This window comes from Oncorhynchus kisutch, linkage group LG29 (assembly GCF_002021735.2).
Source record: "Oncorhynchus kisutch isolate 150728-3 linkage group LG29, Okis_V2, whole genome shotgun sequence".
Classification (NCBI taxonomy): domain Eukaryota; kingdom Metazoa; phylum Chordata; class Actinopteri; order Salmoniformes; family Salmonidae; genus Oncorhynchus; species Oncorhynchus kisutch.
In genome coordinates, this window is record NC_034202.2 from 30,941,056 (window position 1) to 30,968,219 (window position 27,164).

Here is a 27,164-nt window from a genome sequence, read left to right on the forward strand (position 1 = left end):
TCAACTAAATGTATTTAGAATGACCAGATGTCACACCTGGTGACATAATTGATGATGTTGGACTGCAGGAGGAGATCGCGACCCGGAAGCAGATTCTCTGTGATGAGATTCTGATTGGACCTTACAGCCACCCCATTACACACACACAAAGAACAGAGCACATCCAACACCTAAGAAAACACAGGGAGAGAGCAAGGTCAAAGGGCTAGGGATTCCCAAATCACTGGACTGCCAACCAGATTACCTTGGAACACTTCTCTGGATAAATACAGGCTTAAATAATATTCACTGACCTTGTGATTGCGTCCATGCTTATCCAGTAGAGAAATGATAGATTTAATGTGGTTCTCCTGGATAATGTTCAAAACCTCTGGACTCTCAATCAGAACACAGTATAGCACCTCCAGGATGCCTGCGGTGAACATAATACACAATGAAACACTGACGATTCACCCAAAACACATTAAAGTCAATCTGAAAGGGGTGCTAAAGGTTCTGAAAGGGGATTTACCTGAGGAGGCCTCCAGACGGTCCAGTTTGCTGACCAGCCAGTCCAGATTATCACAGAACAGTGCACAGTTCGCCCGGTTCCCCCTGATCAGTGAGGCTTCATATGAAGACAATGACAGAGAGAACAGACAATACCCGATCAGAGCTAGGTCGTGTTCAGGATGACGGGCATGCTGGCACAAAAACTACAGCAATGCAGAGAAGGTGATGTACCTTGGAACACGAAGTGAAAGGATCAATAGCGGGTCACATACCCAGCAGCTCGTAGAGGAGATTAACTATCTCCTTCCAAGACTCGGCAGCCTCCTCCCCTGCAAACTCGGAGAAGTGGGCCGCTGTGTTGTAGACATTGAGTCGGTCGATACAGTCCAGCACCAGGGTGATCATGCCCTGTTGGAATGGCACAAAAAGCATGGGAATACCAAAGGCAGGAGCAGTTCAGGGAAAATAGTTAGAAAGTAAATCAAAGTTTATTTGTCACAGCACAGAATAGAGCGGGTGTAATGATACAGTGAAATGCTTACTTGCAGTTCTTCCCCAACAGAATAAATATAAAGCACATTCGGTAGTATTCAGACACCTGGACTTTTTCCACATTTTGTTACGCTACAGTCTTATTCTAAAATTAATTAAATCATTATTTTTCCTCATCAATCTACACACAATACCCCATAATGACAAATCAAAAACAGATTTTACATGATTTACATACAGTAAGTATTCAGACCCTTTGTTATGAGACTCGAAATTGAACTGCATCCTGTTTCCATTGGTCATCCTTGAGATGTTTCTACAACTTGATTTGGAAAGACACACATCTGTCTATATAAGGTCCCACAGTTAACAGTGCATGTCAGAGCAAAAAACACGCCATGAGGTCGAAGGAATTGTCCGTAGAGCTTCAAGACAGGATTCTGTCGAGGCACAGATCTGGCGAAGGGTACCAAAAAATGTCAGCAGCATTGAAAGTCCCCAAGAACACAGTGGCCATCATTCTTAAATGGAAGAAGGTTGGAACCACCAAGAACCAGGCACCATAGCTATGGTGAAGCATGATGGTGGCAGCATCATGATGTGGGGATGTTTTTCAGCGGCAGGGACTCGGAGACTAGTGAGGATCGAGGGAAAGATGAACGGAGCAAAGTACAGAGAGATACTTGAAGAAAACCTGCTCCAGAGCGCTCAGGACCCCTGACCGGGGTGAAGATTCACCTTCCAACAGGACAACAACAACCCTAAGCACACAGCCAAGACAACTCAGGATTGGCTTTGGGACAAGTCTCTGAATGTCCTTGAATGACCCAGCCAGAGCCCAGGCGAACCGACCGAGCATCTCTGGAGAGACCTGAATATAGCTGTGCAGCGACACTGCCCATCCAACCTGACAGAGCTTGAGAGGATCTACAGAAAAGAATGGGAGAAACTCCCCAAATACAGGTGTGCCAAGCTTGTAGCGTCCTACCCAAGTAGACTGGAGCCTGTAATCGCTGCCAAAGGTGCTTCAACAAGGTACTGAGTAAAGGGTCTGAATACTGTGATATTGTGATATTTCTGTTTTTTTAAATACATTTGTAAAAGTTGCCTTGTCATTATGGATTATTGTGTGTAGATTGAGGGGGGGAAACAATTGAATCCATTTTAGAATAAGCCTGTAACGTAACAAAATGTGGAAAAAGTGAAAGTGTCTGAATGCTGAATACTGTACAGTATATCCTCTGGAGCTGCTGTCTGTGAGCACTGACCTCCTCTTGGAAGAGGTTCTGTCTGTTCTTAAGGGAGCGTAGTCTGGTCTGTTTCTCCTCGTGCTCCAGCTCCTCTGGGGGCTGGAAGTAGAAGATGAGGTCCTGCAGGGAGAGGACCACAGAGTCCATGGGCAGAGACGGGGAGCCTGAAGATGACTTCTTCCCACTCAGAGAGTCCAGCGCTCTGGAGACACAGAACAAGCCACAACGTCACTGCACTGACCAAACATTAAAGCAGGGCCATCTGGCCCTCCTGAAGGATAGCAGTAAGTCAAAGGGGGTCTATACATAACACCATAATGTGCACAAGCATGAACATGTTCACCGATTCCTAGGTATGTGCTCAGACAGCAAGCGCAGTGGGAGTGGAGAGGGGCCATACTTGATGAACTGGGTGAAGAGGCCTGCTGTGTTGTAGATCATACGAGCAGCCTGGAACTCCTCTGTCTGGGAGCGGGCCACGGTCAGGGCATCGTCCATGTGACCCTCCTTATGAAGGATGGCCTGACAGATACAAGAGGTGCATTAACAACATGGATAAAAAACTGGGTTAATTCAAGGTAGAAGCTGACTACAGAGTACTTTAAAAGGCACTAAAATGTCTTTATTTTGTCTTAGCATGTAGTTTGACGTTGTTCTTCCTGTCCTTTAGGTGTTCAGGGCAAGTTGCCACATGAGTCCTCCATACCTTCCTCTTAAGAGGTCCCAGGCGAGCGGACTTGGCATCGACAGAGGCGTATGTAAGCCAGAGGCCAGTGGAGACGTGCTGTACAAAACACATGGACTCCCCATACTTGATCTCTGGCATGCCCATGCCCTCCACATCTCGCTTCTTAACCACCTCCACCTTGTCCTGCGGGGTGGACCGTGAAACAACAAGGAGAAGGAATTCAACACAACATCAACAGTGCTGGGTATGGAGGGATGATGGACATGTTGTTACCTTCTATGAAATGGACTACATGCGGAAAATGCATGTGGTCCATTGCTCTTTTTATTTTCACACTGCCGTTTGTGATGACCCTGACCTTGGAGATTCTGAAGCAGAAGGCTGACATCTTGGCGTTGGCTTTTTCAGGGTCCACCACCATCAGTCCTTTCTCTTCATCCAAGCAGAGGTAGCGACCTGTGGTTATATGACGCACTCGGAACGACTGGCCCCATTTCATGTGACCTCCACTCCATCTACACAGAGCCATAATTATAACCCCAAGGAGAGAACCTGTAAGAAATGTGAATGGTTTATATTACTTAAAGCTGATGGACACAAGGGCATTCGCTCACCCAATCCGTAGGGGTTCTAGTCTCCATAGTGACCGGGCATGGCTACAGACAGCACCCCCTTCATAGTGAGCAATTCTGAAAAACAGAGATGGGCTGTTAGTGACAGATGATAAGGTATCTGATTAAATGTGGAATAATTCAACAGTTTTCATCACCTGCGCTGGTTGTCTCCTTGCTCGGCAGCAGGGATAGCCAAGCACTCATCCATGTGACCATGGAACAGTCTCAGAACATAGCCTCCAGTCAGAAAGCCTGAGGGGATAATGTTACATCAACAATGAGAGAAAGACCAACTCAATCACCAACTAAAATGCAGTCCCCCAGTGCATAACTGCAGCAACAGAGATATGCACTGTGAGGCCATATAAATTATACATTGTGGGGCCATGTGTGGTGCTGTCTGTATATTATGCACTGTGTGGCCATGTGTGGTGCTGTCTGTATATTATGCACTGTGTGGCCATGTGTGGTGCTGTCTGTATATTATACATTGTGGGGCCATGTGTGGTGCTGTCTGTATATTATGCACTGTGGGGCCATGTGTGGTGCTGTCTGTATATTATGCATTGTGGGGCCATGTGTGGTGCTGTCTGTATATTATGCACTGTGGGGCCATGTGTGGTGCTGTCTGTATATTATGCACTGTGTGGCCGCGTGTGGTGCTGTCTGTATATTATGCACTGTGTGGCCGTGTTAAATTCAGAATATTTAGATTTATGTTTGCTGTCAGTCAAACTGTGCAAAAGTGAAACCTAAACGCAGTTAAGTTTAGGCATTAATTCAGAGTGGTTAAGGTAAGGTTTAAGGTTTAAGGATTGGGATAGGGTTAGGGTTAAAAGGTCAAATTTACAAATAAAAATACGTGCCTAGCACTGGGATTGAACACGCGATCCTCTGTTCGCCAATCAACAAGACCCTAGCACGAGCCTACTAGATACTAGGTGACTCGCCACCTAGTGGACAGTAGGAAATTGCAATGGGAATAATGAAGACACCCAGGCATGGAAATCAGTTGCCTGCAGTCACCCAGGAGTCATATTCCACACGAGAAAGACATGGCAGTCAAGTGTAGTGTTTCTAGATAATAAACTCATGATTATGAAATAGAAAAACAATCAAAGCATATACACACCTTCTGCAAGTTCACAGCCAGACATCACAGGGTTCATGGTCCACAGAGTCTGCATGAAGGAGGCGTCCACCATGAGTTCACCACTGGCATAGGAGAGATGCTAGAGAGAGGGAGAGAGAGACAGAGAGAGACAAGAACATGTCAGCTCCATCCCTAACCTTGGTCTGAAAGTCCACTCGGCAATGTGTCACCAACGTGGCTCACCAGGTATCTCTCAGAGGACACGCTGACCAGGATGAGGTCATCTCCCACCCTGACCTTCTCTCCCTCTGATCTCTGCTTGGATGCAGGATGAATGGTCCACCAGCACGCCTCCCCTGTGAAGGAATAAATGCATCAGTCAACGAATGAGCAACATGAACACGGTGCAGAAAAGATGCAGACATATCACTGCTCTTCTCGATGGTAAAAGCCATACCTGTGGAATCTTCCTGTAAGCCCACATCAAAGGCCAGTTTGTCTGTGAGTGACCTTGAGCTAGTCAAACAGCTGAGGTACTGCAGCACACAGAGAGAGTGGATATTACACAGTGAATCACAACGCGCTCACTGACAAGCAAACCCATGTAACAGTAACACTGAGTTTACAGGGGAGTGTGGGTGTGAGAGACTACTGGATGAGGTAGAACATGTGAGAGACTACTGGATGAGGTAGAACATGTGAGAGACTACTGGATGAGGTAGAACATGTGAGAGACTACTGGATGAGGTAGAACATGTGAGAGACTACTGGATGAGGTAGAACATGTGAGAGACTACTGGATGAGGTAGAACATGTGAGAAACTACTGGATGAGGTAGAACATGTGAGAGACTACTGGATGAGGTAGAACATGTGAGAGACTACTGGATGAGGTAGAACATGTGAGAGACTACTGGATGAGGTAGAACATGTGAGAGACTACTAGATGAGGTAGAACATGTGAGAGACTACTGGATGAGGTAGAACATGTGAGAGACTACTGGATGAGGTAGAACATGTGAGAGACTACTGGATGAGGTAGAACATGTGAGAGACTACTGGATGAGGTAGAACATGTGAGAGACTACTGGATGAGGTAGAACATGTGAGAGACTACTGGATGAGGTAGAACATGTGAGAGCATACACAGCGAGACGGAGAGGAGGCTGCTTACCATGCTGGAGTGAGTGTGTTTCAGAAGGATAGCGTGGCCATACAGCAGGGTACGGTGGCCCCCTCCTTGAGATGACTGGACAGAGCAGAGAATAGAGAGAGACATTACAGAGAGAGAGAGAGAGAGAGTAAAAAACCAAATCGAACCAAAGAGAGTAGTGTATGATTCAACATTCAGCATACAGACTGCTAAGGTCAGGCACACAGGACTGTTGAAGACTGGGGACAGGAGTTGAAGAAAGCATCCTCCTCGTGCCAAACTGAGAACAATGTGGCAGGCAACAGGGAACCTGTGTATTGAAGGTGTCTTGGCTGAGAGGAGTCAGAGAGCCCACCACAGAGAACCAACTAGGGTTGCAAACTTCTGGGAACTTTCAATAAATTCCCTGGTTTCCCAAATACCTGAAGCCTCCAACCAGGATTTCTGGAAGACCAGGGAATTTATTGAAAGTTCCTGGAATTTTTCAACCCTAGAACCAACAGAAAACAGGTCCACAGTGTACAAACCAGGTGTGAGTGGAAAGGGGAATTCACACAATTATCACAAAACATCAAGTAACATGACTAACAATACCAGAAGCAAGAAACAATAACACAGTCACATGACTAACAATACCAATACCAGAAACACATTTCTACATGTCTGTAACTGAAAGAGAGAAAAAGTGACATTCAGACCACAAAACAATATTGTAGATAAAAAGAAGGGAAGGTACACAATAGTAGATTTTGGTAGACAGAAGGTACTAAGGTACACACTAGTAGGTTTTGGTAGACAGAAGGTACTAAGGTACACAATAGTAGGTTTTGGTAGACAGAAGGTACTAAGGTACACAATAGTAGGTTTTGGTAGACAGAAGGTGCTCTTTGGTCATCAAAAAGAATGCCTTTATTTGTATGGCATGTTCAATGGAAACAAAGTTTTAAAACTACTAACGTAGGTCATGCAGCCGAAACGCGTCAGAGTTTTTAAACTTTGTTTCCATTGAACATGTCATTCAAATAAAGGCATTTTAATGAACTATATGAAGAGTGCTTTGGTTCTCCTTTCTTTTTGAGGACAAAACAAAATTGTTCCTTCAACATTTGTTATAATTAGTGGTTATCATTTCCACCGACAACGTTGTCATCATTGGGATCATTCCATGAGTAAGTGAAGAGTCCGAACACAGCAAGACTGACTACGGGTCAGATTTAGTTGGTAATGTGTGAACCTGTGTGTGTGTGTGTGTGTGTGTGTGTGTGTGTGTGTGTGTGTGTGTGTGTGTGTGTGTGTGTGTGTGTGTGTGTGTGTGTGTGTGTGTGTGTGTGTGTGTGTGTGTGTGTGGTTTGATTTTCAAAGTAACACTACATTCCAAAATTTCTTACGATTAAGTTGAATTGACTTGGCGGTTTGTTGAATTGGTCAAAAGCAAACCACAGTAACTCAGGTGATGAAGGAATAGCATTGATTAAGAACATGTAAAAAGGTGGTACACATGCAACGAATGGGATGTATTGGACTATGAGGAGGCGGAAAGAGGATGTATGAAAAGGGAAATGGAAGTATGATGGAGGTTGTATAGGACACTTTCAGAGGGACAGGGTAACAGCAGTAAGAGCCCTGTTTGAAATGAAATATGTGACCTGGTCTGTGGTACATGAGTCTGATATTGGACGTAGTGTAGAGATTACATTGCTACCAGAAACCCTGTGGAGAGTTTCTTGGCTGCTCCTGTGCTGCTGACAGGAATCCTTCCTGGAGCGTAATTTGAAACACTGCTTGGTATTTCAGCTATGACAGCACTGAGCAAAGTGTGAGACGCGTGGAGTGATATGAGTGAGGGTTGAAGAAAGTGGCGTATCACTGATTCAGACAGGGACATTGGATGAGGGGTGAGAGGACTCTCAGGGTAGACAAGGGGTGGAGAGGAGGGGAAAACTTTGGGGAAACGCGACAGGAAGGGAAACATGAGCAGACATACCCATTTGTCCAAATCGACTGCCTATGGTTGGCAGGTAGGAGATGAGGGGTGTGGGATCAGAAAAGAAACAAAGGGAAGTTAAGTTGCTAAATTAATAAGATACCATGACATAATATTCATATTTCAAATACAAAAATGTAATCTGTCATTAGACTTTGGAAGCGCATAACTCACTACAACGATACTTTTAAAACTGGGTCAATGACATAAGAGACTGTTCTCACAACCGTATAAGAAAGCCATAAGACTATTTGGTGAAAAATATATACCAATAAAATTGGTTCCCATATAATGGGACTAACATGACAGTTGCATTGGTGAAATTCAGACAGAACTAAGCTCACCAGACACTATGCGAAGACCAACTCGGTTTTCCAGCAAAATAAAAACTATTTCTACATACTTTATAATTGTTTCAAGTTCAGATGTCAAATAATCTCCTTCAGTAAAAAACACACAACACAACCCTCTGCGAGTCTCCTACCTCATTGAGTTCCGTGGTGTTGGCCAGCATCTCCTGTAAGGCTCGTACCGACAGGGACTGCTCCAGGATGAAGCAGCAGATCGCCAAATCAGGTGGCACATTCTACAACACAACACATTCATCAGCAAAACCCAGCGACTGGCAAGAAGCAGAAATAAAGAGGTAGAGAGTGTGGAACGTGGTTTTCTCTACCTGAGCGTTGGAGGTGGTCTCCAGGAAGCAGAGGCGGTTCCCAAAGCCTTCGCATGACAGACACAGTTTGATCTGTTCTTTCAGAATGGAGGCTGTGCATTGTAGCACAACCTGGTCATCCTTCATAGAGAAAAGAGGTCAAATCCAGATTCCATTAATCCATCCTTAAAGCTAAACGGAATGTACTTGAATTGGAACTGGTGAATGGCCCTTATAAGATGTATCAGCAGTCAGCTATATCATAGATAAAACATTTTTAACATTAAGATGTTTCATCACTTGGGTAATATTTCATAAGCGTATTTAACTTGCCATTCATAACCTTGATAGGTCCATATGACACTAATACTGGCCAGGGGTAGAGGTACAACCAACACACGTAAAGAGGGTCTGAAGTGTGGATGTGTAATGGTTGTAGTGGACTAGAGACAATAGCAAAACAATGAATATGATTCCTGTGCACCAAACAGACATATTTGACGTTACATAAGAGCAAGACTGAATCCCTGACCAACATATGGTGACAATAGCAAGACTGGATAGAGCCAGAAGAGTGATAAAGCATTCGTAACAGGGAGCCTTAACATACTAGGTCAAAATGCAAACAGCTGTCAGCAGAGCAGACACTCTTTGGTCTTGAATCTACACCTCACATTCCTAACCTTCACTCTCTTGTCATACCTTGACATTCCTCTGTGCCTGTCCGACCACTAATCTACTTGGTACTCTTGACTGTGGGTAAGCACCTGCTTCTCCCCGACCCTCTATTTCAGGCCCCTGCACCTGCTGTTCACACATTCCCACCAGTGGAGCAGCAGATATTTGAGAAGTCTGGACGTTTATTGCACTGAGCACTGAGACAGATATACACAGACGGGTGTCTAACTATTATTCTTAGGCAGCTCAAGACACACAAAACCTTGGCAATGTCAACAGTAGAGACCAGCCAAAAGTAAGCAAAAAATATATAATTTAATCAAATGTTATTTGTCACATGCTTGGTAAACAAGAGGTGTAGACTAACAGTGAAATGCGGGTCCTTCTTTAACAATGCAAAGTTACAGATTTTTTTTAAATTACAATTCTGACACGAGGATTAAATGCACAGTGAATAAGGAAAAACCCTTAGTCCTGGCAGAACAGTGGACATTGATAAGTCAGTCATTGTATCAAGAAACATTTTACAAAGCCTACAGTACTATACAGTTCAGTGTTCTGCAGTTCATTTGCACTGGTACGGCCACTGTCATTCATACCAAACCTATCAGAACACAGGGCATATAGGACGCCATCACCCTTACTTGGCGAAGATGATACCAACGAAAGCACTTCATCGTGCTATTCAATATGTAGAGCGAGTGCAGTTCTCATAGGGCCAGATATAAACAGGTGCTCCCGTGGCCCTGGCTATAAACGTGCAAATCCCAGACTCTGTAAATATAGAACACAGCAGAGTTGAGGATGAACAGCATCAAAGCATGTGATGGCCAGACTCTCTCACACCTCCACATTCTGCTGACTAATTTAAGAAGATGGTTTTGGATCGCGTACCTTCTTTGGAGAGAGCATCATGTTACACACACTGCTATAAACATAGGCAAGGTATACTCACACATATACAGTTGAAGTCTGAAGTTTAAATACACTTAGGTTGGAGTCATTAAAATTCGTTTTTCAACCACTCCACAAATTTCTTGTTAACAAACTTTAGCTTTGGCAAGTCGGTTAGGACATGTACTTTGTGCATGACACAAGTAATTTTTCCAACAATTGTTATCAGACAGATTATTTCACTTATAATTCACTGTATCACAATTCCAGTGGGTCAGAAGTTTACATACACTAAGTTGACTGTGCCTTTAAACAGCTTGGACATTTCCAGAAAGTGATGTCATGGCTTTGGAAGCTTCTGATTGGCTAATTGACATAATTTGGTGCGAAAAGTGCAAATCAATCAGCAAAGGACCTTGTGAAGATACTGGAGGAAACAGGTACAAAAGTATCTATATCCACAGTAAAATTAGTCCTATATCAACATAACCTGAAAGGCCGCTCAGCAAGAAAGAAGCCACTGCTCCAAAACCGCCATAAAAATGACAGACTACGGTTTGCAACTGCACGTCGGGACAAAGATCATACTTTTTGGAGAAATGTCTTCTGGTCTGATGAAACAGAAATAGAACTGTTTGGCCATAATGACCATCATTATGTTTGGAGGAAAAAGGGGGAGGCTTGCAAGCCGAAGAACACCATCCTAACCGTAAAACATGGGGGTGGCAGCATCATGTTGTGGGGGTGCTTTGCTGCAGGAGGGACTGGTGCACTTCACAAAATAGATGGAATCATGAGGAAGTAAAATTAGGTGGATATATTGAAGCAACATCTCAAGACATCAGTTAAAGCTTGGTTGCAAATGGGTCTTCCAAATGGACAATGACCTCAAACATACTTCCACATTTGTGGCAAAATGGCTTAAGGACAACAAAGTCAAGGTATTGGAGTGGCCATCACAAAGCCCTGACCTCAATCCTATAGAAAATTTGTGGGCAGAACTGTAAAAGTGTCTGTGAGCAAGGAGGCCTACAAAACTGCCTCAGTTACACCAGCTCTGTCAGGAGGAATGGGCCAAAATTCACCCAATTTATTGTGGGAAGCTTGAGGAAGGCTACCCTAAACGTTTGACCCAAGGTAAACAATGTAAAGGCAATGCTACTAAATACTAATTGAGTGTATGTTAACTTCTGACCCACTGGGAATGTGATGAAAGAAATAAAAACTGAAATAAATCATTCTCTCTACTATTATTCTGACATTTCACATTCTTAAAATAAAGTGGTGATCCTAACTGACCTAAAACAGGGAATTTTTACTAGGATTAAATGTCAGGAATTGTGAAAACAGAGTTTAAATGATTTGGCTAAGGTGTATGTAAACTTCCGACTTCAACTCTATATTGTTTTTTAAAATAGGAATGGTAAACATTTTCAGTGTGAACTTTAACGACTAAAACCAGGTATAAAGTATGTAGAAAAGATAATGGACCTGTATGTACACTGAACCAAAATATAAACGCAACATGCAACTAAGTTACAGTTCATATGAGAATCAGTCAATTGAAATTGATTCATTAGGCCCTAATCTATGGATTTCACGTGACTGGGAATGCAGATATGCTTGGTCACAGATACCTTAAAATAAATGGGCCTCACAATTGTGGAATTCAAATTACCATCGATAAAATGCAATTGTGTTCGTTGTCCGTAGTTTATGCATGCCCATACCATAATCCCACCACCACAATGGGGCACTCTATTCACAACGTCAGCAAACCGCTTGCCCACGACACCATACACGTGGTCTACGGTTGTGAGCCTGGTTGGACATACTGCCAATTTCTCTAAAATTATGTTAGAGGTGGTTTATGGTAGAGAAATTAACATTAAATTCTCTGGCAACAGCGAGCGCTGTTGGACATTCCTGCTGCCAGCATGCCAATTGCACACTCCCTCAAAACTTGAGACATCTGTGGCATTGTGTTGTGTGACAAAACTGCACATTTTAGAGTGGCCTTTTATTTTCCCCAGCACAAGGTGCACCTGTGTAATGATCATTCTGTTTAATAAGCTTTTTGATATGCCAGACCAGTCAGGTAGATGGATTATCTTGGCAAAGGAGAAATGCTTAATAACAGGGATGTAAACAAATATATGCACACAATTGAGAAATCAGCTTTGTGCATATGGAACATATCTGGGATCTTTTATTTCAGCTCATGAAACATGGGACCAACACTTTACATGTTGGGTTTATATTTTTGGTCTGTGTATTTTAAAATAAGATTATATTTGAGAACAAACAACCACCAAAATAAAAACTACAGTCAGGGAGAATCAAAAGATTCTAAAATAAATGTTATGGCATGGGGCCCCCACTGATTTAGTTCATGTTTGAGTCAATCCGATGGTTTATGCCTTCTTCTTATGCTATGGCAAAATGTGTATAATTGCAGAAAATGTGCTTTAAAACTCAGCACAGATATAAAGAGGGTTTGGTTGGCCTTGAATTCAGCCCACTGCGCTTTGACTCTCTGCATCTTCCATGTCTTTCACACTGAAGTACAGTGCCTTGCGAAAGTATTCGGCCCCCTATCACAGTGCAGGTGCATTTATACGGAGACTTGATTACACACAGGTGGATTGTATTTATCATCATTAGTCATTTTGGTCAACATTGGATCATTCAGAGATCCTCACTGAACTTCTGGAGAGAGTTTGCTGCACTGAAAGTAAAGGGGCTGAATAATTTTGCACGCCCAATTTTTCCGTTTTTGATTTGTTAAAAAAGTTTGAAATATCCAATAAATGTCATTCCACTTCATGATTGTGTCCCACTTGTTGTTGATTCTTCACAAAAAAATACAGTTTTATATCTTTATGTTTGAAGCCTGAAATGTGGCAAAAGGTCGCAAAGTTCAAGGGGGCCGAATACTTTCGCAAGGCACTGTATCTGTACCATAATGCAAAACATATATATATTTTTTAAATACAATAATTAGCTTTAAAATATATACATTTTGACTGTGGCCAAGAGAAGGACCTCAAACATCTTTGGCCATGCCCACTAACACAGCAGTATATATAGAAAGTGCTAGTGCTCTGTGGTGAATGATACCTATACGCACAGATAAATGTCAGGTATATTTAACAGCCCATCTCTGCCTGGATTCAGTCAGGTTTGACACATCATAAAAAAGCCTTGCCTGGGAAATGTAATTTGGTGTTCACATCAGTCCGAGTCCCTACGAAGGAAAATATCTGTGCCTAAAACTAAACCAAAACAGAGAGCTTGTTTCAGAAAGGCATGTTGTATACCATGCTCTTTTTCAATGTCTTGCTGTGATTGTATATTCAATGTAGCTCACTGGTATTCTTTGAGAAAGATATGTTCACTTTGAAAATAAGGCAGTGTACTGTATCTAGTTCAGAACAGTGTGAATGACAAACATCAGTGCTTAGAGCTGGTGCATTTTGTTTGACTGGTGTTGTACTTTTCCCCTCCAACTAGTTGTTAGTGTATATTAATATAACAGATATGAAACACCAAACTCTGGATTCATCAGACGCTTGTGATCCCTGTGAGACCCGTCAGTATCCTCGTCTCTGCTCCACTAGGTCTCCAGTGAGACATGGTGAGAGACAGTGAGAGGGTCACTCTACACTACACTGGGACAGTGGTATGAATGGTCTAACTCTCCACAAGCAGACCAGTCTCTGGTTACTGTACTGCTGAAGATTAGTATTCAATCAGTCTAAGAACAGCTCTTGAAACACCAGTAGGAAAATGTGTCACACACAATTCCTCTCCCTCATTCAGTAGCTGAACAGTGTGGAAATCAGCATCTTTATCATGCTGGTCTCAATGGTGTAAAAATGTGCTGTAGTCAATAAATTGCTGTGAAGAATGGCCTTCTCTTGACTGGGACAACAGCTCTGATGCAATGTAACCTGTCACCCCTTTCCATCATGCTGTGCTCTCTTTACCTGATCTGTCAGGTAACCCATATTACTGCAACAAAAAGTAAAAACCCCTAAAAGCTATGCATTCTTCAAAATCTGATTTCTCATTCCATTTAATTAATCAAATAGAATTACATTTTTATGCATCTTTTGTTGACTAGTCTTAGTGTTTTTAAAATTAATTACTACCCTAGTTTTCATGTGTTTCTACTTTACTTGGCACCAAGCAAGCTGCCCAACTCCCAAACAATAACATAAAGTTCCTCTGGTGTATAGATAGATAACAATACTGACAAACCCAGCAACTGTCCATGTCAATTTGGTCTTTCCAAAGTCAAAGGGAAGCCATTAACAAAAACGTTTGAAAGTTGATACATTGGACTACGAGTTACACAGAAGTGACAGATACAGCAGGATAAGGTACCTGATTGTAGCTACACTGCAGCATGGTTTCTCTCAAAGCCTCTATCAGCTACACTCTAAACTAAATCATAGAACAGAAGGAACACAGCATCACTAACCGTACGCAAGAACTGAATCTCCTCCTCTCCATCTCCCCCTTCTGCCATCCTCTCAAAGTATTACTGATCACTCCTTGAGAGAGATGTGTAAATGCCTCTTTTCTCCCTGGTTGCTCCTCGGCCAGCCTTGCTGTCTCTCTCCCGCCTCTCTGCTCTCACTCCAAACTACTGCCTGTGTGTGGTGGCGTACTAAAGGAGAATGTGGGTCTGGTGTCTCTGGCTACGTTATGAGACAGTGACAGTTAACTCCTGCTCAGTGCAACATAAAAGGGGATGGATCTGTGACTACAACACAGAGATGTATTTTTTAACTGGACAGTTTAGCTAGAAGTCCTATAGGATTGTTGTACAGTATTACCAAATACACCAGTAAACATTTGATGTGTCTGAATCTGATTTAACACATGCAGACTAAAGATGGCAGTGTTGTTGTATCAGTCCCAAAGGGATTCCCCTTAATGTAGGTCTGCAAAAAAAGGTTTGTGAATACAGACACATTTTAAAACCTTTGTACTTACTAAGTCAGGAGAATGACGTCAACCTCTAAACAATCAGGAAAATGCCTCTTTTACTAAGAGGGATATACTAATCTGATATGAATTAATACATCAAAAAGGATTAAAAAATATTTTTTTATTAAAACTGAATAGATAAAAGAATAAGCAAATTAAATTAAGTCTGAGATATGTCAAATGCAACTTCGGACACAATAATAACAAAACATAACAGAGACTAATAAAAACAACCTCATGAAAACATCATAAAATAAAAATGTGAGGATATAACTTGGCACAATTAAATCAAGCAACAGATGCCATTCTTTGTGTGGTTTTATTTTCCCATTTTAAAACCCGAATACTCAAAACCAAAGCACTACAAACAAAGAACCACTTTGTATATCCTGTACATGTCATATCTGTAGAGGGTCCCCTGCACCAAGGTATATATGAACGGGGTCCCCTGTGGCCATGCTTATATCATGGATAGGCCAGCGAGGTGAATCTCTGTAGCCTCTCCTGGTGGCCAGGTGACTGAACTGCAAGACTGGGGGTGGAGATAATTCCACAGGAAGAGAAGACCCATCCCTCTCACTGACCCCTCTGTCGACCTCTATAAAGTCTGAAGCCGTGATAGTGGTAGGGGAGCAGTTGGCCATTAACGGAACAGTGTAGAGTTTAGTTGATGATGTTCTGCCTATCGTTGTGGAAGAGGGTATACTGGGACTGGGAGAGCATGTTTCTATTTGAGAGAGAGGAGGGGTTAGAGGAGAAGGGATAGGAAGTTTGACTTCAGCAGTTTGGGGCTTCTGCTGTAGGGGGACCATGGTCTGAGGTAGAACATCTAAGATAGACCGTCTCAGACAGACACTATCAAACTGCATTGGAACTGTAAGGCATTTCCCTTGCTCCTCCTTTGGATCACATATATTCAAGTGCATCTCCAGCAGGTCATGCAGACCTGACTCTGTGTATTGTTCCTCCAACAGTTTCAGTTGGCTTTCCCTGAGATGCAGTTGTGATTTGTTAAATTGCCCTTGGCGAGATCCCTGGTTCGGCTTTGGATTTAGTGATGGAGGAGTACACAAATACTGGAGGGTTTGCAAGGAGTTATCCTGTTGTAGTTGAGGATCTGGAGTATGTTGGATTTCATTCTGCCCCTCTTGGGCAAATTGATGAAGACTTAGAGTTGGCTTTGGTGGTGAACATAGAACTGTCTCACTGGGGCTTTGAAAAACCCCTGGCTCGTCCTGCTTATTTTTAGGAGGTAGTCCTGGAAAAGATCCGGGAACACCATCGTGACTGATGGAGCGTCCAAACCGCCTTTCTCCCTGCCGACGCAGATGGACAACACTCCCCTGACCCCCTTCCCGCTGACCCTCATGCAGGTCATCGTTGAGCTGGGGTTCAGGGGGTGGGGGAGAAACCCTGGGGCTACGGAGCAGTGTTTCCAGAGCGTTGAAATGCCTGAGCTGCTCTGCTAAAGACATGAGCTGATGTGTCCTCTTAAACCGGAGTCCTGACTCTGTCATCTTCTCTTTCTTTACCAATGGTTTTTCCTCCAACTCTTCTGCTTCATCCATTCCTTTACCCAGCCCTTCATCCACCACAGTTCTGGTTCTGGCTTGTTGGGGTTCCTCCACCATAACCCAGGTGTCCTCAAAGACGCCATCTTTTTTCTCTGTTTTCTCCTCCTTGTCTATTTCATCTTGAATCCTCAGTTGGTCAAATGTCACCTCTGGCATACTGATGGAGCGACGAGGTCGACTGGGCTTCTGACCAACCCTGTCAGACATATCCACTGTTGACAGCTTCTTACTTAGACCCATCTCTTCTTTTCTCCCAACCTGCTCAGGACCCCTAAATACACTGTTAGTCAGACAGCATGAAACTGTTTCCTCTATTGTCTCATTTTCCAACTTGAGCACAGAGCATGCACGTGATTCCCCATCTTCTGTCCCGGTAGGCGAGTCCAATGTCACGAGATCCAGGAAGTCATCAAGATTTTCAGCGAAGCTGTAGTTCAGCAGATCAGGTTTAGCCTCCATCTCATTCCCCACTAGAACTGAATACAGATAAAATGTCACATTGAGTATTTAAGTGAGTAACATGTGGATACATGGTATTTTCCTACTAGCACTGATTTAGCTGATAAGTACATTTTTCCTCAATAAAGAAGTTATGACTGAGTCACTCTGGATAAGAGCATCTGCTAAATGTCTAAAATCTCAATGTAACGGACATTTAAAAAAAAAACTATCCAAACCTCGTCCAGGGCCATCAATCATTTTGACAGGAATCCTGTACCGTTCAGCCTCAGAGCTGGATGCTTCAGTCATACCATCAGATACCATCCTACTGCCCATGATCCAATTCTCAGTGTCCTTCTCAATGGGTGTGGGGGAAGGGTTCTGTGAATAAAGTCACAGGGAAGTCAAACAATAGAGTGGGGTGTCAAAAGACATAACGGGAACTATGTGAAGTGTGTTAGAACAGGAGAGTGAAGAGCGCCAGACTTACAGGGCTGCTCCAGCTTGGCATGTTGAAGAATCTGAGCGATCTCCTTCGATGAGCCTTGTCATCTTGCACTGGACGCCTTTAGGAAATATACACACAGTCGGTCACCTCGTCGGCCACAAAAACAAGGCAATAGACAAACAAGGGTTAAATATAAAATGTTTAAGATTTACTTGTTTGACGTTTTATTATATTTTTTGTGATTCCTCCTCTTCTCTGAGGCACTGAGAGTGACAGACAGCTCCTGCTCCCTACTGCCCTCCCCTACACTCAGGACAGAGGTGTGAGTACTGGAAAGGCTTTGGCCGACTGCCAACTCGGAGTCTACTCGGACAGTCAAAACATAGAACTTGTCATACCGTACCTTATTCGACTGACTAAAAGCTATATTGCAGTACAGGCTACAAATACATCACCATTTGAATGTAGTTTGCTGATGGATTGGTTGTCTTTTCTTAGGTCATGGATAGAGCGTCTGTATATAGAGAAGGATGGTATTAGCTCCATGGAAAGCATTTAAAACAGAATCTGAAGTGGTTCATCTATATAAAAATATATATATATGTACTTTTTTTTAGCAGAGCCCTCTACATCAGGGACAGTATCTTCGCTCGATTTTCGTTTGGATGTGACTGGTGATTGAGGTGTGGTGTGGTGAGATGTTTTTGTATTTTGCCGGCCTGTGGGGTCAAGGTTATAAAGTCAGGGGCAACACACCTATTGGCTATTACTAACGACTAGATCATTTCCACATAACTTTTTCAAAGCGTCAGAACTAAGCAACCAGTTACTAAGCAGCAAAAAGGATGTCTTTACCACAACATTATGCACGTACCGTCTGTGGGGTGTGAAGGGCCAGTGTGTGTGCGGCCTGCCTTGAATTTACTGAGAGCATCCACAAAGATCTCTGGAGAGATCAAGCAAAAAATAAGACAAATTCTGAGCTGAATTCATGAATTGACAGCAGTGTATTCTTAAATTACTCTCACCGTATGAACCTCAAGACCTCGTCATTGCCTAAACTCTCACCTCCAACACTGCGCCTCCTTTGACGTCTTAAACTTCTATACACACCAAGTCCTGCCCTCTCCTGAAATCTCCCTCCGTCAACTGGGGGTGTAGTGGATTCACCGGACTCTGATACAGTTGCCATGTCCATAATAGAAGGGGGAACGACACCTTGTGGACGTATAGAGGATTGAAATCGGTGTCAACATTAAATCAAACACCAGTCATCAGCTATTAAACAAATGTATAGTTATCAGAACATACCAATACGATCTGCATGTATTATGAGTGTCTTGATCACTGCTACTTGTCTATCCAGTTGTCTCTCTGTGCCTGCGGTCAGTTTAGAGCCCCCAGCTGGACAATGTAGCAAATTAGGTGCAATCACAAGGGCCAGATTGCCCACTTCCATACGATTCTCTTCACATCTAGTGAAAACGAGGGATCGGAGATGGAGAAACTTGGTGGAGAATGGAGGAACAACGCAGATGAAAGGAAAAGTAATCATGAAATTCTGGAGACAAACCTTTGAGCCGTCTGTCTCAGGAAAGTGCAGAAGTATCGGAGGGCCCGTGAATGAGAAAGAGGGAACAGGGCTGTAAGAAGAAGAGTGACTCCATCTTTACCCTGCTCCTGGCCCCCCTCCTCCTCTAAGCCCTGTGCACAGCACAGTGGCACCTGTAGATCCATAGGGATGAGGGGAGAGGGCAACTCCCGTAAGAACTGCTTCACAAGAGACGCCACATCACAGGACAGCAGAGTGGCTGAATGTGGCAGAGAAAAGACTGGCTCCCCCTGCTCCAGGTCAGCCTGTTATGAGGTGGTAGATGGTCAACATAGAAAATATACTAATTGGGGTAAGAATGTGGATTTTCCTGCACATCTCTGCTGTGCAATCTTACCTTCAAAGCACGGATCCGACTCAATGACCCCGTCTTTCGAAACAGCCCTTCAGTATGAAGATGCTGGGATAAAAATTCACAGGCATCCACCAAGAACCTACATTGGAATAGTTAGATCACTCAATTGTACGTTTGCCATGACCAGTTGTTCATTGTTTAAAATATATTCTGTATACAATCACATCTCCCAGTTCTGATTGTATTTAAAGCTAAAATACAACTCAAGTTTACATACTTTGGCACTGTCCCACTCATATCAGTTAAATGGCACTGGGGCAGCAAGATCAGGTCCCGACCAAAGGCAAATTGAGATTGGTTCTCCTGAAAGACATCCATCTACAGATCATAGAGGTACTATAAATGCTTTCTACAACAATCACACAACATTGGTAGTTTGCAACTTATGATTAATAGATATATTGAATATTCAAGAAATGTGACCTTGGGAGTAATCATCACTCAACAAGTAATCAACATGTCTAAGGTGGCCCATATTGTCTGTGTAGACAACTAACTTTATTGAAGCATTGAGGTTAACCGTTCAGGGAACATTATGTTCATGTTTGTTACCGGTCTGACAGGGCCACTCGTGTATGGCCCAATGAAGAAGTTCTTCCAATTTTTCACGCGAACTCCAGATGCTTTCAAAGCATGTATCACGGCCACCACGCGCAGACGGTCGTCCATGTGGTTTGGCATTGGTAGGTCCAGTTCGGCTGTGTAAAAAAAAAAATTTAAACAGTTTAAAGTAGTGGCCTTTGAAAACGACATCACTATACAAAACCGAGGCTGGGACAAGCTATAGAAACATTTTGCACGAAACTACAATGGACCTCAAATCTATTGACTTTGCTCAAATCACTTACAAAACTTAAATGTGGACAGCTACGTAGAAAATGTAGGTAGCCGATGTTGCACTTCTTTGATCCTCTCATCCTACCGCCACTGGGGGAATTCGATTATCTGGCCCGGGTTACACCGGTGAAAGGAGTTTACACCGGGTAAAAAAAATATTCGTTTTGTTACGGGACTGCCTACCGGGTGTGAGCCAAGTACCGCGTTCAAAGCCCACGGTGAAATCGGCTCAAATAGAGAAGAGGCGAAGCAAGAGGGATAACTGCCCAAAATCTGTCTTCAGCGGGTGGCGTGTTTTTGTATGGAGGTCAATGTCAAATTTGGTTAACAATTTTTTTTAATATAGTTTATTTGCTACGTGTGGTTTATTTGATCGATTAGAAGTTTCGAAATGCTCATGTTGCTATGAGTGTACTGATATAGTAGGACACGTGACATCCCAGCAATTTTGAGAAAAAAACACTTTATATCGGAGTTGTTCCTGTTGTCAGGTTTATCGGCCTCTCATTGGCTAGATTAGAATGGTCCCACCTGTTCTTGCTCCTCCGACTGCCTAAAACATTTATGTTAATTGTTATTTACTGGTCAATATAATGGATCACCTGTGGCTCAACACAAAAGACATGTAGCCTAGGCTAGATTAAGCACCTTGATGGAAAATATATGTTTTATTATTCTGAACGGTGCATCATGCTGCCTTGTTGACAACATGATAAAGCGGCACCGATTACTGTTCAATTTGAAGTCGCACCTCCCTCACCGTTTTTGCCCGTCAGGTCACGGGCCATAGACGGTGCACCGTGATTCAGGTTAATATAACTCCCTCAATTATGTATATAAACCCTGGATTGCTGATGATATGAATTGGCCTATGAGAAGCTTTAACATTGACTATGCTAGCATTTCTCAGAAGAAGCGATCCTCACATGACTTGCTCAAATTACTTACAGATCTTAAATTTCGACAGGTAAATTGAAAAATAATGGAGCCGATATTGTTGCACGTCTTTGATCCTCTCATCCCGCCGCCATCAACATTTGATGATACTTCCGGTCACCTGTGCCTAAAAAAGGTGTGATGGGCAGGGTTCAGAGATGCTTGTCTGTACCACTGATGGGGGGACTCACTACTCACAGACCATAGGGCCATTTACATTGATATCAAAATATTTACCCCTGATACTAACCTTGGCAGAGCACCCTACTGGAAGCTAAATAGCCCATTACTAAATAATGATATAGTTACATTTGAGGTTAAAGATCTGCTCTCACGCTTTTGGGAAAGGGCTTGTGAAGAAAAATCTTATTGCAAGAACTGGGAGCTCTTTAAATTTGAGATGTCCAAATACCTTAGAAAATATGGTAGTAATCTTGCTAAGACCAGAAGAGCTGAGGAGGAAAAGGTGATCATTAAGATAACTTCCCTTTCTCAGAGGTCCCCAGCCGGCCTCTCGGGGGAGGAGAAGATGGAACTAATTGAGTTACAAACTAAACTGGATAATATATATAGATTAAAAGCAGAAGGAGCCTTTATTAGATCTAGGAAAAAATGGATTGAGGAGGGAGAACAGAATTCATCCTATTTCTTTAGACTTGAGAAATGTCACTCTAAAAATAACACTATCCATAAATGAAACATTGTTATTACAGATTACCAAAAATCTATCGCTAAATACTGTAGCAATTTTTACAGAAAATTGTATAGCTCTACGTACTGTCAGGAATCCACAGATGTGTTTTTTAATTCACTGAATAATGTTCACTCTATCAGTGATATAGAATCTAAACAGTGTGATGAACCCATCAAAGTTGAAGAGATTATATAGTCTATCAAACATCTAAAGAACAATAAATCACCAGGTGTTGATGGAATTTATGTCAGAATTTTACAAATTATTTTCTGAACAAGTACCTCCCTTCCTATTTGAAGTCTTTTTAGAGAGTATTAAAAACAATGTTCTCCCTCCTACAATGAGTCAGGGGTTAATAACACTGATACCTAAGCCTAAAAAAGAAGTGCCCATCGATAACCGGTGTCAAATTTGTCTTCTTAATAATGACTATAAGATATTAGCTTTACTACTTGCAAAAATAATTAAAGAAGTCCTGGATGCAATCATTGATGAAACACAGTCTGGCTTCATGAGGAGCAGACATATTTCTAATCAATGTCAGACTAGTATTAGACATACTTGACTGCTCAGACCTAATAACTGAGGATAGCTTCATATTATTTTTAGATTTTTATAAAGCATTTGACACAGTAGAGCATCAGTTTCTCTTCCACTTCCTTGAGAGACTTGGCTTTGGGGATTTTTTCCTGTAAGACTATTAAGACTCTCTATGCAAATGGTAACAGCTCTATCAAATTGAAATATGGCACCTCACCTAGATTTGAGTTAAAGAGAGGAATTAGGCAAGGTTGTCCTATCTCCCCGTACCTGTTTTTATTAATCACCCAACTTCTTGCAAATTCTTTAAATAATAGTCCTGTACAAGGTATTTCCTTAGCTGGTAAAGAAATTATTATAAGCCAGCTGGCTGATGATAATACACTTTTTCTGAAAGACGCTAACCAAATTCCCATATCGATCAATGTGATACAATCCTTTTCCAAAGTGTCTGGTCTATATCTTAACATTAATACATGTGAACTCATAGCTGTCAAAGATTGTGTGACACCTTCATATTATGGTATTCCAGTAAAAGAAGAACTTACATATTTAGGCATAACCATTACAAAGGATCAGAAGTCTAGAGGCTTACTACATTTTAACCCTCTTATTAAAAAAAAACCCAGAAGACTAAATCAATGGCTACAGAGGGACTTATCTTTAAAAGGTAGAGTCCTAATAACCAAGGCCGGAGGTATCTCTAGACTAACATATGGCGCTCCATCTGTATATCTTGACAGTAAAATAAGCAAGGAGATAGACCAGATGCTTTTCAACTTTCTTTGGAGAAACCATACCCATTACATTAGGAAAACTGCTGTAATGAACACTTATGAGTATGGTGGTCTGAATTTTCTGGACGTTACTACTTTAAATAATACTTTTAAGATCAATTGGATAAAACAATTCCTAAGAAGACCCACTTCTATCTGGAATTTTATTCCTCATCATGTCTTCTCTACTTTTCTCTACTTCCCTACTTTTTCTTCTCTACCTTCATGTTGTTTTGTAATTATAATATTGACAAAATTCCAGTGAAACTTTCTGCTTTTCATCGGCAGGTTTTCTGATCATGGTCCTTAATTTATAAACACAATTTTTCTCCACACAGATATTATATATGGAATAATCGGGATATTGTATAAAAATACTTCTTTGTTTTTAGAATATTGGTTCCGAAATAATATTCTATTGGTGAGCCAACTGTTAAAGGCAGAGGGTATTTTACTCAGTTATAAAGAATTCTTATCACTTTACAAGGTCCCTGTAACACCTAAAGATGTTGCAATTGTTTTAGATGCCATTCCCTCAGGTGTTGCTCTGTTATTCAGGAACGTGTCAAACCTGACCCTCAGAGCCTACCTTCTATTGACTCTGTTGACTCGTCAGTAGGAAAGATTTGTTTCTCTTTTGGTCCATTCAACATCAGAGCGATACAAACCTTTTTTTCAGCAGGATGTTGTATACCTTATTGGAATGGATTTATTGATAATATCTGTTGGAAAAAAGATTGGATGTTGCCACACACATACCTACTTGTTAACCAAATTAAGGAAGTTCCTTTAAAATTATTCATAAATATTATCCTGCCAACCACTATATGAAGACGTTTAAGGAAAACATCAACTCAAATTGCTCTTTTTGTAATGACCACCCAGAAACAGTGTTGCATCTGTTTTGGCATTGTATTCATGTAAGAAAACTGTGGCAAGACATCAGTAGATTTATAATTGAACACATCTATGAAGATTTTACACTATTGTGGCGAGATGTACTGTTTGGATTCTTTACATAAGAGAAATAAGATGAAACATTTTTATGTAATTAATTTCATTATTCTTTTGGCCAAATTTCATGTACACAAATGTAAATTTACAAACAAAAACCCCACAATTTCTTACCCTACAAAAAGAAATTGAACTGTATTTTAATACAGTTATTTATCTGATAAAGCTTTTTATTTATTGAGGAAAGAGCATTGTTTGTGTGAGCCAAACTTTATATATATATATATATATATATATATATATATATATATATATATATATTATTATTATTTTTTATGGCAGGGAAATTCGCACTGACACTTAGTGTTAGTTAGCTTGGTGGCTATTCGTTTACCAATCTATGGTATAATGTTATTTGCAATTGTATAACAATATAATTTAGGTCAACCACTTGCGTGGTGCAAAGTACAAAAAAAGAGACTGTTTTTATTTGCAACTAGTAAGAACTTTTATTTTTGTGAGAACCCGATTAATGTGAACGTATACAAGTTTAATATTCTCCATATAGTCACTGTGATAGTAAATGTCAATTTCTGTTTTTTCAATTACTGCCAGGGGAATCCATAATATTTTGAAAAGGAAATCTTTATTTTTGTATTGTAGGGGTAAGAGTGCCGACTTTTATTTCATTCAAGAAACTCATGCCTGTTCCACAGATACTGCGTTTTGGAAGTGTCAATGGGGGAATGACATTTGGTTTTCATTTGGTACTAACCGGTCAGCAGGTGTCGCTATTTTAAAAGGCAACTTTAAGGGTCATATATTGAGTCAATAAGCAGATAATACAGGGAGATGGATTATACTATTGGTAGATGTCGACCACGTTCAATTCATTGTTGTAAATACTTATGCTTCCAATAACAAGTCAAGTAACTATTTTATTTAGGTACATTGAGAGGAAAATAAGTACAATTATGTCTACATTTCCATTGGCCAAAGTAATATGGGGTGAAGATTTTAATACAGTATTACATGATAATCTAGATAGATGGCCTCCTAAGGACAGCAATTATGTTTGTGAGATAAGGAATACATGTCTAAGGTTAGGTGTTCTAGATATTTGGAGACATAAGAACCCAGATAAGATTGTTTACATGGAGTACCAAAGATGTATCTATACAATCCCGTATTGATTTCTGGCTGATATCTGAAGATATGGCTGACAAGGTTGATACAGTCTCGATTGAACCATTGATTTTAACAGACCACAAAGGGATCTCAATAAAGATAAATATGTATGATTTGTCACCAAAAAAAAGTTAGTAAAGGTTACTGGAAAATGAACAAGACTTCACTAGATAATGTATTTAAGAAGGAAGTAGCAGGAATTATTGATAAATACTGGAATTGTGCCTGTGTTATGAATATGTTTGGAAGTTACTGGGAGATAATGAAATTTGATATAAGGCTTTTGGCTATTTTATTGGGGAAAGAAGTTGCTGTGCCAAGAGAGAGAGAGAATATGACATCATAAAGGGAATAATGGATTATACAAAAAAAAACTGAACTAACTAATCAGGAATTACTGGAGCTATAATTATTGCAAATGCAGTTAGACTATATCTACAAGGAAAAGGCCCGGGGAGTGTTTGTAAGAACAAGACGAAAATGGATGGAAGAGGAGGAGATAAATACAAAATATTTTTTTAATTTAGAAAAAAGGTCAAGCGAAAAGACTTCCATATGTATATTAATGATTAATAATACTCCCAATGAAAACCCAAAAGAAATCTCTCCGCATGTTGCCCAGTTTTATCAGAATCTGTATACATCAGCCCAGCCAACTTCCAATATGGATATTTTCTTAGACAATGTAGCAAACATTACTAAGAAGATGGATAATGATTTCAGGGATTTTTGTGATGAGTTATCTGAAGTTATCTGAAGACTGTATTAAAAGCCTTAAGGACAATAGGTCCCCTGGAAATGATGGTTTAATAAGCAAGTTTTATAAAGCATTCAACAATAAATCGATTCCTTTCATTCTTGCTATGTTTCAAGAATCAATAGAAAAAGGGGAGTTACCAGCTTCCTTAAAGCAAGGTGTAATTACTTTGATTTCCAAACCTAATAAGGATACTCTTTATATAGACCACTGGGGACCCATTAGCCTGTTGATTAATGATGGGAAATTATTTGCCCTTGTATTTGCTAAGAGGTTGAAACAAGGCTTGCAATCATATAATTGATGAAGAACAATCTGGTTTTATGCATGGTCGACACATTAGTAATAACATCAGGTTGATCTTAGATATGATTGACTATAATGACCTCATACTTGATGATAGTTTTCTTATGTTTGTTGATTTTTATAAAGCGTTTGACACTTTAGAACATGTGTTTATGTTCAAAGCAATATGTTTTTGGGGGTTTGGTGACTTTCTTTGAAAGCAGTCCAAACTTTATATAGTGGTTGTACTAGCTCTGTAAAATTAGCTCACGGGACATCCCAAAGATGTGGCATTAGCCAGGGCTGCCTAATTAGTCCATTTTTATTGGTTACTCAAATTATGGCTCTTCATATCAAGAAAGGGAATTTTCAAGGTTTTTCAGCACTTGGCAATTAATTTAAACTAAGTCAACTGGCTGATGATACCACCATATTTTTAAGAGACAGGAATGAGGTTTCTAAAGCAGTTTCCTGTATTGAAGACTTTTCCTTAGTTTCGGGTTGAAAATGAATATCAATAAGTCTTATTTCCACTCAAGGATTGTGTTTTACAGGAAGTATATGGTATCCCAATTAAAGATAAGGTTACTTATCTTGGAATTGTTATATGCAAGGATGAAAAACAAAGGAGTGAATTGAACTTTAACCCCATTATTGAGAAAACAAAGAAGAAATTGAACCCCTGGTTGATGAGAGATATTTCGTTATACGGTCGGGTTTTATTATCCAAAGCTGAAGGGTTATCCAGATCGGTTTATGTCTCGTTATCACTTGACT

At 41.1% G+C, this 27,164-nt stretch overlaps 2 protein-coding genes across 4 annotated transcripts in view; both read right to left on the reverse strand.

Annotated features, from left to right (window-relative positions):
• Positions 1-8,567, reverse strand: part of LOC109873878 (ryanodine receptor 1-like) — an 84,279-nt gene extending 75,712 nt beyond the window's left edge. Inside the window, exons 1-16 of the mRNA XM_031809071.1 lie at positions 8,442-8,567; positions 8,250-8,351; positions 5,803-5,877; positions 5,087-5,165; positions 4,873-4,985; positions 4,669-4,768; positions 3,692-3,788; positions 3,537-3,611; positions 3,281-3,437; positions 2,941-3,105; positions 2,635-2,756; positions 2,253-2,436; positions 765-900; positions 512-607; positions 294-412; positions 37-170 (exon numbers count right to left, since the gene is read on the reverse strand). Of these exons, the coding sequence (XP_031664931.1) occupies positions 37-170; positions 294-412; positions 512-607; positions 765-900; positions 2,253-2,436; positions 2,635-2,756; positions 2,941-3,105; positions 3,281-3,437; positions 3,537-3,611; positions 3,692-3,788; positions 4,669-4,768; positions 4,873-4,985; positions 5,087-5,165; positions 5,803-5,877; positions 8,250-8,351; positions 8,442-8,567 (1,880 nt within the window). The remainder of the gene's footprint in view (positions 1-36; positions 171-293; positions 413-511; positions 608-764; positions 901-2,252; positions 2,437-2,634; positions 2,757-2,940; positions 3,106-3,280; positions 3,438-3,536; positions 3,612-3,691; positions 3,789-4,668; positions 4,769-4,872; positions 4,986-5,086; positions 5,166-5,802; positions 5,878-8,249; positions 8,352-8,441) is intronic.
• A 6,526-nt stretch (positions 8,568-15,093) lies between these two features.
• On the reverse strand, positions 15,094-21,310 carry LOC109873702 (uncharacterized). 3 transcript variants are annotated; one of them, XM_020465373.2, is made up of 14 exons: positions 21,206-21,310; positions 19,973-20,118; positions 19,638-19,738; positions 19,403-19,499; positions 19,027-19,310; positions 18,765-18,928; positions 18,522-18,671; positions 18,328-18,399; positions 18,061-18,172; positions 17,909-17,967; positions 17,666-17,816; positions 17,496-17,571; positions 17,242-17,386; positions 15,094-17,040 (listed from the first exon to the last, which is right to left on the reverse strand). In XM_020465373.2, exons 2-14 carry the CDS (start codon positions 20,099-20,101, stop codon positions 15,389-15,391), a joined length of 3,192 nt encoding a protein of 1,063 aa, XP_020320962.1. In that variant the 5' UTR covers positions 20,102-20,118; positions 21,206-21,310; the 3' UTR covers positions 15,094-15,388. The 3 variants fall into 3 exon arrangements, with proteins under 3 accessions (XP_020320962.1, XP_020320964.1, XP_020320961.1); XM_020465375.2 differs by lacking the exon at positions 21,206-21,310 and adding an exon at positions 20,269-20,699 and having other exon boundaries at positions 19,638-19,723; XM_020465372.2 differs by lacking the exon at positions 21,206-21,310 and adding an exon at positions 20,269-20,685.
• Between the last annotated feature and the right edge of the window lie 5,854 nt (positions 21,311-27,164).